General features: G+C 33.9%; 2 protein-coding genes across 3 annotated transcripts; both read right to left on the bottom strand.

The window, feature by feature from the left end:
- Positions 1–1,162: 1,162 nt before the first annotated feature.
- On the bottom strand, positions 1,163–2,926 carry LOC131608258 (small ribosomal subunit protein uS19x-like). The gene is made up of 3 exons (XM_058880171.1): positions 2,773–2,926; positions 2,462–2,671; positions 1,163–1,574 (listed from the first exon to the last, which is right to left on the bottom strand). Exons 1-3 carry the CDS (start codon positions 2,773–2,775, stop codon positions 1,326–1,328), a joined length of 462 nt encoding a protein of 153 aa, XP_058736154.1. The 5' UTR covers positions 2,776–2,926; the 3' UTR covers positions 1,163–1,325.
- A 920-nt stretch (positions 2,927–3,846) lies between these two features.
- Positions 3,847–9,035, bottom strand: LOC131604041 (protein XAP5 CIRCADIAN TIMEKEEPER-like). 2 transcript variants are annotated; one of them, XM_058876530.1, is made up of 11 exons: positions 8,899–9,035; positions 7,183–7,404; positions 7,021–7,086; positions 6,636–6,904; positions 6,456–6,532; positions 6,195–6,256; positions 5,592–5,723; positions 5,420–5,473; positions 4,543–4,608; positions 4,307–4,381; positions 3,847–4,198 (listed from the first exon to the last, which is right to left on the bottom strand). In XM_058876530.1, the coding sequence occupies exons 1-11, from the start codon at positions 9,013–9,015 to the stop codon at positions 4,148–4,150; spliced, it is 1,191 nt and encodes a 396-aa protein (XP_058732513.1). In that variant the 5' UTR covers positions 9,016–9,035; the 3' UTR covers positions 3,847–4,147. The 2 variants fall into 2 exon arrangements, with proteins under 2 accessions (XP_058732513.1, XP_058732514.1); XM_058876531.1 differs by lacking the exon at positions 8,899–9,035 and adding an exon at positions 8,226–8,821.
- Between the last annotated feature and the right edge of the window lie 2,539 nt (positions 9,036–11,574).

Below are 11,574 nucleotides of genomic sequence, written 5' to 3'. Positions count from 1 at the left end.
TAAATTAAATTTATTACAAAAATGAATATTGATTAAAACAACATTCAATTAATCAAATACGTATATAAAAAAAATACATACTCCATAGAATCCTAAATTATGCAAAAAGAGTTTTTTTTTAATAAATTTGATTCAATAAATATATTTAAATGTTATGGAAATATAATTAACGAATTAGATAAAACAAATATATTTAAATGGCATGAAATATATCACTAACTAAGTGGAAATAAATATGTCATATTAATAGTGCCGCTTATTTAAAAAACTCACATCATCGTCGTTTTTTTATTTCTTTTAAAACAAACAGAGTGCAGGCACTCTTAAAATTTTCACAGTTTTTAAAAAAAATTAATGGTGTTGATTTTAATAATAAAATAAGTGCTATTTAAAAAATTTATCTTATTAAATAATAGATAGTTGGGCATTTTCACGAGTTTAAGTACAAAAAATAAGAGTTTGTTGATAGAAATAATAATAAATAACTGTAATTTTAAAAGGACAAATAACTAAAAAACCAAAGACCGTTAATTAGTTGTATATCTTATTGAAACCCATCTATAATCTAACAATCAAATATTTAGCTCCAAAACTCTGATAAAACCACATCAAACTTGTCTTTCTCATAAATTAGTATCTAGATTCTTTATTTCGGTTAAACAATGGTGAATTCGGTTACTTCTAGTGTAAAATGTCTTAGGAATAACAAACAAATGTACTATTTAGTAAATAATTAAATATGAAAAAATTAAATGCTGTTATTTGATTTGCTGAAGATACACTACCCATTTTTTTGTGATTGGTAGAGAAGTTGTCTCCTTAAACAATTTGGAATAATAATAATTTGTTAAGATTAAAAGTCTTCCTACAAACTTTTACTCAGGTCAACATTCCCAAAGGTTAGTGTAATCTAATCGTTTGAGGTATCTGAAATTAGGTTCATGACTTGATTCCAACAGAGATATTCAATAAAACCTCACAGAATGATCCAAATATAAGAGTCTGAACATCAAATAGTGTTAATACTTTACTATTGAGAGCCATTGAGAAATTTTCATACCCAAACAAATGCACAAGTTTCTCTCAAAACTTCAAATATGTTAACATAAAAAAAACAACTATTTCAGTATCATTGCATAAAAAAAACTTAAGACAAACAACATAAGCCTGAATGCTTAAACTCAATAATTAAGTCATTAACAAAACATTGTTTAAACTAACAAGTACTCAATAAAATGCACTAAACATAAGAAACAAAATCATCTCAGGTTTTTTCCTTCAAAATAAACTGCAAAATACAAGTGTAGCCTCCCAAAAAGAATAATTCACTTGAGAGGAATAAACCTGGAGGAGTGAGTAGCACCAATACCAGGTCTACCATGCTTAACAGGCTTGTAAGAAATTGAGAACTCAGCAAGGTAATGCCCAATCATCTCAGGTTTGATTTCAACCTGGTTAAAGGTCTTTCCGTTGTACACTCCAATGATGCTTCCGATCATCTCAGGTACAATAATCATGTTACGAAGATGGGTCCTAACAGGTTCTGGCTTCTCACCAGGTGGTGCCTCCCTTTTCTACAATCAAATCAAATTTTTAGATACAATAATATGATTCAGCATTGCAGTCCAAGATATTCAGTCATACAAATTCTGAGAGACACTATGAATCCCTAAATTTTTTAAAATAACAAACCAATCCCTAAAACTAGGAACATACATCAATTAAATTACTCAATCCTTAAAATTCAGTAAACTACAATCAAAATCAACAAACTTTAAAAAAAAATTGCATATTAACTTGAATAATCTCCTATGAATTTGTATAAGCAAATCTGAAGGACTAAATAGCTATTTTGAAAATTTAAGGGACTAAATGACCTAGCCTATTGCTGATTAATATGTATAACAATATGAATTATCATTTCGGTCCTAAAAATTCTAAGGAAGAACTGTGTCAGCTCACATTCTAAAAAAATAAATTATTACTTAAAATCACAAAATAACAAATGAAACCCTAAATTCACAAATCAAAGTACAACAATATGAATTAGTATTTGAGTCTTTAATTCTAAAGAACAACTATGTCAACTCACATTCTAAAAAAAATACCACCTAAAATCACAAAATAGCAAATAAAACCCTAATTTAAGAACATTAAGCAACAAAAAATTAATGTCAAAATATATTCAGTACACATCCATCAAAATCAACAATTTAAAAAAAATTGCTTATTAACTTGAATAATCACCTATGCATTTAAAGGACTAAATTGCAATTTTGAAAATTTAAAGGACTGATTGACCTAGTACAAAATAACAAATGAATCCCTAAAACTAAAGAACATAAAATTACTCAATCCTAAAATCCAGTAAACATCCATCAAAATAAGCATATTATTATATGAAAATTAAAGGTACTAATTGACCTAGCATAATGCTGATTAAGTGAAAATAGAATTGTACCGCTTTGCGAAGCTTTTTGATGAGAGCCATGGGCTTTCTGGTGAGACCTCTCTGGAACCTTCTACGAGCACGTGCACTGAAGAGCTTGACGAGCTCATCAGTGGACATGTCCAGAAGTGCATCCAAATCGACGCCTCTGAAACTGAACTTCTTAAACGTTCTCTTCTTTGGGATCCCGGCCGCGGCAGTAGCATCGACTTCAACGTCCGCCTGCAAAATTGAATATCGAAATCAGATTCGAATTTAACTCGATCCGAAATTGGTGTTACTCTTGAATTGGAATTTATGGAAGGAGAAGAAAACAAACTCACCATTGTTGTGCTGATTCTGATGCTTCGGCCGCTTCTGGGTTTTCAACTGGAGAACGAAACTCGTTAGGTTTTTCGTTTCGTTTTTTTATAATTAGGGTTTTGTAATGTTGATGCCGTAACCCTAGGCCTCTGGGTTACATTCATTGGGCTTTAGTACAAGCCCATTTATCCCATTTTTTAATACAAAAAAGTTGGTCTACATTGAAATATTATATTATTATTATTATTATTATTATTATTATTATTATTATTATTATTATTATTATTATTATTCTCAACAAATAATTACGTTCTATGATTAAATAATAAAATATTATTATGCCAATGAAGATCAATTCAGTAGATAAAAAACTGATAGCTTCAATTCATGTAACCGATTCAACAATTTTTTATTAATAATTTGTAACTATTTTTGTAGCTTAATCTACAAACTCAGTTCACCTAAAATTTTGTTGAATAAAAATAAATGATTAGAGTCCTTGATTAATTTTGTATAATTTTTTTTAATAAAATGATTATTTATCGAATTTAATTGATATACACTGATTAGCCGTCAAATTTATAACTATTTGATTTTGTCTTTTAATGACATTCAAAATATTACAAAAGACTAATTGTGATGCCCTGATTGTGTAAACAAACTTACTCGACAATACAGATCAATTGATCTCTTATTTATCTTTTTAAATTATCATTTTTCTTGTAATTTTTTCATTCAAATCTATGTCCATCCATTTTTTACAATACTTTTCTTGCCAAGATAAATAAAGGAGCATTCACTCACTAAAATCTAACATCAATTTCAAGTTAAAATAATTAATCTTTGAAAATCATTCCATATTTCCATTATACAATAAAATAATTATATCTTTTTTTGACATAAAAATTACCACTTAATATCTCAATAATTTTCAATGCAACTTATTACTGATGATGCTTGAAGAGAAAGAAATGTATGGGGAGGCAAACAACAACACAACTATTCTTTTTGTTTATCCATCAACTGGCACTGCCGTCACAAAATATAAAAAAAGTTGCCATCAATCTGTAATTTATAGAAAATAAGAAAAAGTCTAAAAGCCAAAAAAGCATCCCTTAAACTTAAATTTTTCATAACAAAAAAAAAATCTGCAATTTTAGATGCCCAGTCTGTCAGATTTGCATTGTATTGTAAAATAAATCTGACTAATTGTCCAAGTTTCTAGAATAAATTATAGCAATAAAGACCACTCATTCCAAACACTGGAATTGCTGTAAATCTGACTAATTGAACCAACACTATCAAGGTGGAATTTGAGGCATAATCAGCTCAACTGAAGATCAGATTAAAACTCAAAAGCAGCAAATCCAAGTAAAGTTATTTGGAAGCAAAAGCTTAATCTCCATGGATGGTGTAACGTTCCCACTTTTTTGTTGGATCATATATCTGCAATAGACAATGAAAACAATTGTAAACGGAATCATAAGCTGCTACTACATGTAACAAGCACTCTAAGCCGAGTATATTGAAGAGAGGAAGAGAGAAACAAGTTACCTCCCATCTTGAAGCAGGAAATATATGCTTGTTCTTCTCATACCAGTGCCTTTCTACAACTTTTCCAGCATGAGACTGTTGATTGAGATACAAATAAATGATTAGGATGGCTAAAAGTAAAAAGATAGAAAACAAGTTTACTAGAACATGCAGGGACAAACGTGTGTTCGTCTAGTTTTCACTATCTTGTAAACTTGACTTTCGAATAAGTAATTGCAACGACTGTAGAAATGTACCTCATCTTTCTCTATAGTGGCATCGGCAATTGTACGGACATCCTCATGCACATCAAAATGAAAAAGCTGTATAAAACATGAAATTTAATGTGGTTAATTCACAGCAAATCATAAAAGGATTATCAGCAAACACTTCCACGTTAATGACATCATATGAATGACTTTTTTGTCTCAGATATTGCAGTGGAAATGGAATGCAATGTTTTAGTAGCAGCCATATAAAACACCGCCAGCATCATTAAAGCCATATAGATTACAGACCAAAATTAAAACCACAAGTTATCACTCAAAAACTAGTGTGTTAAAGACACTTCTACAGACAGCGGATGAATACCAGCTGGTCAAAAGAACTGAATTTTCTTATCTGAACCCTGAAGAATTAATTGATTACTGCAATGACTTTTTATTCAACTATACCTCCTTTTTACATATAATCCCTACACCTTTTTAGAAGAAGAAAAACTTAGTTCATTAGCTAGATACCAGTAGTACAAATCTCAGCTCTGCATCGCACCTTCTACTAATTATATATGATTTGTCACAACTCTATTATTCCTTCAATCATTTGCCACGTGTTAACAGTTTTGAATTATGCGTAATGTACAAAGAAATTAGCCCTAACAGCAAAAACTTTAAAAAAAAATATTTCTACTATTCTCTTTTCTCAAATTAAGAACCATTTGAAGGGGGAGAACTAGGGATTTTTTGTAGCATAGCCCAAAGACAGACATGTTAACTAGGGTGTGACTGTGTGAGATTATATATGTTCCCAATAAAATGCATATATGAATGTATTATGGTTAGAACATTTTGGATACACAACTTTGGAAATAAAATAAACACAACCAATTAAAAAAAAAGAATAAAAGAAACATACCGGTCCACTTTTGCCCCTCGCTTTGTTCACAATTAGTTCATAGAAGCTGTGTTGCTGTATATGCATGAAAAAAGGTAAGAAAACATATGATGAATTTAAAAAATTGGGCACATGCCTGCACACAAAGATGTAGGCAGATTGCTAAAATTATAAACAAATTTGCTCTTCATACATGAGGAATGATAAGGTCTTCTTTCACATAAAGCAGATTTTCAACCGAGGTTGTTCGAATCTCTCGGAATTCAGGCGCAAGTTGCTGTTGAATTGCTCGAAGAAACTCTCCAATGGTGTCACCCTTGCGTACCTGAATTGCAAAATAATAAAGACACCAGATATTATATAGCAAATCTGCAAATGGATACTTAGGCTTTGTTTGGGAGTTTGGAAGAGAGCGCTTCAAAAATAATTTTTGAAAAAATATAGAGAAATTTTTAACATTTTTGGAAAAAAGATTTGGTATAGAATGATAAAATAATGCTTATCATCAACATATTTTTAATTTTTGAAATACTATAACAACAAAAATTATATTTGAACAATTTGTGTAACCCCTCCAAAACCCTCCTCCAATACAAATTTTGAGTTCCCCCAAACTAAAGGGTTTTTGGTGTTATGAATAAAACCAATCCCTCCAAAAACCTCCCAACCAAAATTCTTCTATTCTTTTCACTCAATCCTTCCCTTTTTTTCAAAGTTCTCCCCTCCCTTCCCCTCCAAACTCCCAAACTTAGCCTTAAGACTTAAAAAGTAAGTTGAAGCACATGCCTTCACTTACCTGGATGACACGCCTATGGCCAGTTCCATCCCAATAACTGTATGTGATTTGAAGAGGCTCGTCTGAAACCCAGGAACAATATATTCATGAATAAACAAGAGTAAAGAGACAATTAAGGATGTAGAAGAAAAGAAGCAATTACACTTATTTTCTTCCCTATGCAGGTATATTCAACAAGCTATGTTTTTCAACCATTTATCCTTTTTTGAAAAAAATTTAGAACTACCATTATAATAATAAAACAACAGTATGCAGACTTACTTCGAATTTGGTCTTGCTCACGGAGCCACTGTTTGCGCAGCCTTTCACGTTCAGCTTGCTCCTCAGCCTCTCGCTCACTGAACAAAATGCTCAGCACTCCTATGCCCAGACGTTAGAGAAACAAAGCAACAAATAAAGGAAAAAGGGAATGTATTGAAGATAGAAGAGAGGGTGACGCACCTGTCAGGTAGAAAGCTAGTTTCGACGGTGGGGTCTTTACCAAGCTTACCACACCGTACTCCTCCATTTGTTTCTATATCATTACTTTGATGTGACTCTTCCTCTTCCTGAGCATCATTGTCAACAATATCTTCGGAAAATGATAGTCTCGAATTTCCCTTGATTTTCCTCTTTTTGCGCTTTTGTAATTGAAGCTCCTCCTCCTCTTGTAGTTGCTTCTGAAGCTTCTCCTTCTCTTCCTCCTCTATTTTACTTTGAATATTAACCCTCTGCATATTCAAATTCAGAATTCCCATGAGTGTGTGTGGACATATGAATGAATTGAAAAGGTTAAGGATAATAATATTAATAATCAATAATAATAATAACAACAATAACAATATACCTTCTCAACATACTGTTCACGGGTGACAAGACCAACAGTTTCTTTCTTAAAAGCAGTTTCAAGAATCTGAAATGGTGAAATCGAAAGGAGGGTATTAGTTAGTTAGTGATTGTAATAAAGAAAATTGCAAGAGGAAAAAGAAAAAATAAAGAAGTATGTAACCTCGGAAGTGCTGGAGCCAAATTGGAGGAGACCAGGTTGGCCATTGGAGGTGGCAGACTTGGTTTTCAGCTCTTGAATTTTACGACGTTCAGCTTCTCTCTGTTTCTCTAGCCGTCTGATCCGAACGGCATCTTGGGCAGTGCCCACATATCCATCTCCCATACCCGACATCTCCTTCTCTCTTTTTCTCTTCAGATAAAATACGGAACCTACTGTCTGTGTCTGTGAAGAAGAGGATTATGAGTATCTCAGCTGGGAACAGGGGCTTGTCCACCCAACTCAACTTTAGCCCACAAGGGTCTTGGCCAAAAAACTCAAAAGGCAAGTGTGTATTTGAATTCTAGACCAGACACGTAGAGTAGATATCTGAATGCTTTACTTCAATTGAGTTTAGGTTTTTTTAGTGTGTGTGTGTGTGTGTGTGTGTGTGTGTGTGTCTATAGCAGTTTAAGGGATTCAACTTTATTTTGGGGTTTTCTACTTTTCTCCTTCAGAGAACTGTTTGGATTTGATAAACTTAAGAAATGGGAATAACAGATTTCAATATGTTGTTCAGGGTTTCTGATTTAGTACCATCAATCACTAAATTACATAAAGTACATAACGTCATTATAAAATTCATATTTTCCAACAATAAAACTATTAAATTGTATACACTGTACAAGAACTCCGAGAAAAGAAAAAAAAAACACAAGACACACTAAGTTTAAGCTTTGTTTGACTGGCCTGGTTACAGTCATTCATTGTATAAACCGTTCAAAGCAATACACATATACATTTCTTTAATAAATTGACATTTTTGTCATACACAAACACCATATGTTCTTTAGTCGCAGTCTCTAAACTTTAGGGAATATGAAATCAGAGGATTTAAGCCAAACCTCTTGTAATAATATACTCACTCCTTCACTAGTAACTCACCGCCGCTCCATACATTTTCTATCTCCATCAAATGAAAACATGATTAGTATCCCGAAGGAAATTTATATTTTATAATAAACAGAATCAGGAAATGGAATTAAAATTCTAATTTCTGACCTGACCTTTCAGATGGAATATATTCCTTAAAGTAGACAAATCCTCATATTGGACCAAAAGTATTTTAATCAACACTGTTTGGATGTGAATGTTTTCTAAATTGATTACCAAATCATTATTAGCAGAAACATTTCCGCTCTCCTACAGCAGTAACAATGTCAAGACATAAAGGAGGCTAATTTCACTAAACATGAAGAGATTTGCTTGACGCAGTGTAGCCAAGACTCTGGCTATGACCACGTGTTTATGATGTTAATCAAAATGAATGAATATTGGAGATCACCTGGGATTATTTTAGATTCTGGATATGTGAGCATGTGTTCATGGGTTGATTTGGTTTTAAAAGCCAACCAAGGCTTTGTTATAACCCTAATTAAAACAACCATTGATAACCCTAAGTACTAAGAATTCCAACATAGAAAAAAAATTCAATTCAAACAAAAGAAGAATTGAAAAACTTCAACCATTAATAAAAATCAAGCTGCAACTTCCTTGTATGAATCAACAAGATAAGAATCAACTATAGCCAGGAAAAACATGTATAAAGCTTCATCATACCACAGTAACAATTTCGTAAAGTTCGATACAATCGACAAAAATTGTGAACACTTAAAACCCTATCCAGCACCAACAACGAAGAAAAATCGCATGAAAAAAAATCAGGATATCGATGATTACCTGAGTTGAAGAGCGACGAGGGAGAAGACGAGAGGCAAAGCGCTGAGTTGCGAGGGAGAGAAGAAATGTTGCGAGCGTGTTATGGAGCATACGGGATAATAACAAACCCAATTTCATAAAATCAGCCCATTATATTCATACCTCCATTATACTTCTACACCCCCAGTTCATCTAATGGAATAAATTTAAATATATATATATATATATATATATATATATATATATATATATATATATATATATATATATATATATATATATATATAAAATAAAATAAAGATTTTACACAATAATCTAACGGAAATTCATCATTCGACCATATCATGCCACTAACTTGAAAATTACAATATAATTTGATATAATACACGATTGTGATTAGTTGACAGTGTAAATTTTACATTGTGTGCCCTATTAGTGGATGATACGCTTTGGTGTAAGCGTGAGTGAGGTGTGAGATGTATCACTTAGGATCTATCCTTTCTCCCGTGGGGAGAGGAGTATTTATAGAGGCGATCTGAGCCTAGGATTTGAGTAATCTGAGGTGACCACAACTGCTCCCTCCTGATTAAGAGGAGTTATTGACCATCTAACTTCTCGAGGGTAGTGGCAGACTTCCCCTTTTCTTGACTAATGACTTTACACATCAGGATTATCAAAAGCAAATCTTTAGGTTATCGCCTAGGGGATACCATTTTTAGGCAAATGTGTTTGTATCTAACGCTCTCACAGATATAACATTACATAGTCCCTCAAGTACGAGGAGTTTGCTAATGAGGATGTATTTTTAAGACTCTATTCACGTTCAAAATGCGCCTCTCGTCCTAGGAGTAAGTCCCTTGGCTGACAACACACTTAAATAAGGGATGCGTCCCTCCTCTTGAGGCAAGTATGTTTATTATGGACGAGTCCCTCAACTAAAGGCGAGTATGTTTATTATGGGCGAGTCCTCCAGCCTGATGCGAGTCCCTTGGCTGGAGGTGACTCTTCTTTTGGTGAATGGACTAGAGGGATTCCCTTTCTTATATTAGACCCCAAGATGTCAAAACGTTAATCACTATTGAAAACTCGAGTGTTTCGGTGGAAAAACACAGAGAGTATATAATGCGCCTCATGATGGCATTTCTTGGGAGAGTCAATGTTCTTCATTTCTTACATGTGTCCTCCAGGTGTGGGAGCTTTTCCATTTCTCGTGGCAGTTATATCATTGGATAATTGCATGGCTTATGCAATTGGGTTTTCCTATAATATTTCAGGAACCATATTTCTTCTTCTTCTTTCTTTTCCAGAAACACGCCTAGTTAAAGCTTGTACTTCTTTGCTTTTCTACTCCAGACGATCATGGGAAAGGAACTAAACTCATCCATGTTCGAGACATCATATCCTTATACTCTACTATAGACAAGATCAAGAAGTTTCGTCTTGACATTAGAACCACCAACATAGGTTCAGAGAGGGATGTGATTATGGAACCCTTTTCCAAGGAAGAGAGAGCTAATATGGATACTTCTAGCGATCCGCCTGCTCCCTATTTTTACGTCTACCTCCACATCATTTATGAGCTAAGGATTTTGATTTTGTTTACATCTTTCGAGACGGAGTTTTTGAACGTCATCAATGTTTCCCCTTCTCAGATTACCCTGAACATGGGGGCGACGCGTGGTCCTCTCTTTCCTTTGTCATAGACGTCAGGCCCATGACTTAGCCAAAGGGTGGATCCACGTGGTCTTTCACCTCTTGATCGTGAAGTAATCCAGATACTATGTTTCTCTTATTTGGAGTCTAGTTTCTTCATCCTTCGAGATCATGAGGATAACGATGGAGTAGGATCATATTTAGGTATGAAAATAATAACTTTGACTCCTAATTGATCACTTTTCATGCCTTAACCTCATTCTTTTCTTTACAAGGGAAATGGTGAAGATCATATTTGATGGGAAGAGTAAGCGTTTGGCAAGGATGTAGATGGCTCAACAGCAAGAGCAATGACTGCAAGGCAATGCAAAACTTCAAAGGCTGCTGAGACCCGCCTTTCTTTGGCGCTCTAGAGGTAAGAGGACTCTTCCAGGTTATCTGTGGGCCACGAGGCAGAACGGGGGATGGAAAAGGTAAAAGATGAACCAACCCTTCCCAATCCCTCATTGTGGAACAACCACACCTTTAATTCTATGTTGGTTTTTTACCATTATTTCTCTTTCCTTAAGACTTTTTCAAATGACTATCAAACATTCCCTAGCATGTCCGCCACCACACTTTATCGGAAGTCCAACTTTTAAGTTGCCTTTTGGTGGAGAAAACACATAGAAAGAAACTTGCATGCACCATCCGGGAACTACAATTCAGGGTAGCCCATGTAAAAAGGAACCTTCGTGAAAGCAGGGTAGAGGTGAGACTGTTGAAGGAAAAGCGAAACCTCATGGAGGTGCTTACCTGGGAAATGGTTACGATGGGCACCACCCAGTTTGAAAAGGCGAAGCACTTAAAGCATTTGTTTAAGAGGGTGCTCAGTATTCTTGATAATCTGAAGGTGAAGGTTTTCCAACTCAAGGATGAATTTGTGGCTACCTTCGTCCAACATTTTGAGAGAGCAACAAGACAGGCCATCTTTCTTCGTCCTGGTCTGTATTTGAGCCCGATGGACTCCTTTCATTTTGACAATATTGTTTGAATAATCTCCTC

This window comes from Vicia villosa, linkage group LG5, assembly GCF_029867415.1.
Source record: "Vicia villosa cultivar HV-30 ecotype Madison, WI linkage group LG5, Vvil1.0, whole genome shotgun sequence".
NCBI classification, from domain to species: Eukaryota; Viridiplantae; Streptophyta; class Magnoliopsida; order Fabales; family Fabaceae; genus Vicia; species Vicia villosa.
This window is presented reverse-complemented; position numbering and strand designations above follow the sequence as displayed.

Bases quoted from the DNA above. Each gene is read 5' to 3' on its own strand.
- LOC131608258 (XM_058880171.1), bottom strand. The intron at 1,575-2,461 runs GTACAATTCTAT...ATTTGATTGTAG, and splicing joins TCAAAAAGCTTCGCAAAGCG to AAAAGGGAGGCACCACCTGG.
- LOC131604041 (XM_058876530.1), bottom strand. From the start codon at position 9,015: ATGAAATTGGGTTTGTTATTATCCCGTATGCTCCATAACACGCTCGCA. The intron at 7,405-8,898 runs GTAATCATCGAT...TCTTCTTCACAG, and splicing joins CTCGTCGCTCTTCAACTCAG to ACACAGACAGTAGGTTCCGT. The intron at 7,087-7,182 runs GTTACATACTTC...TCACCATTTCAG, and splicing joins TTGGCTCCAGCACTTCCGAG to ATTCTTGAAACTGCTTTTAA.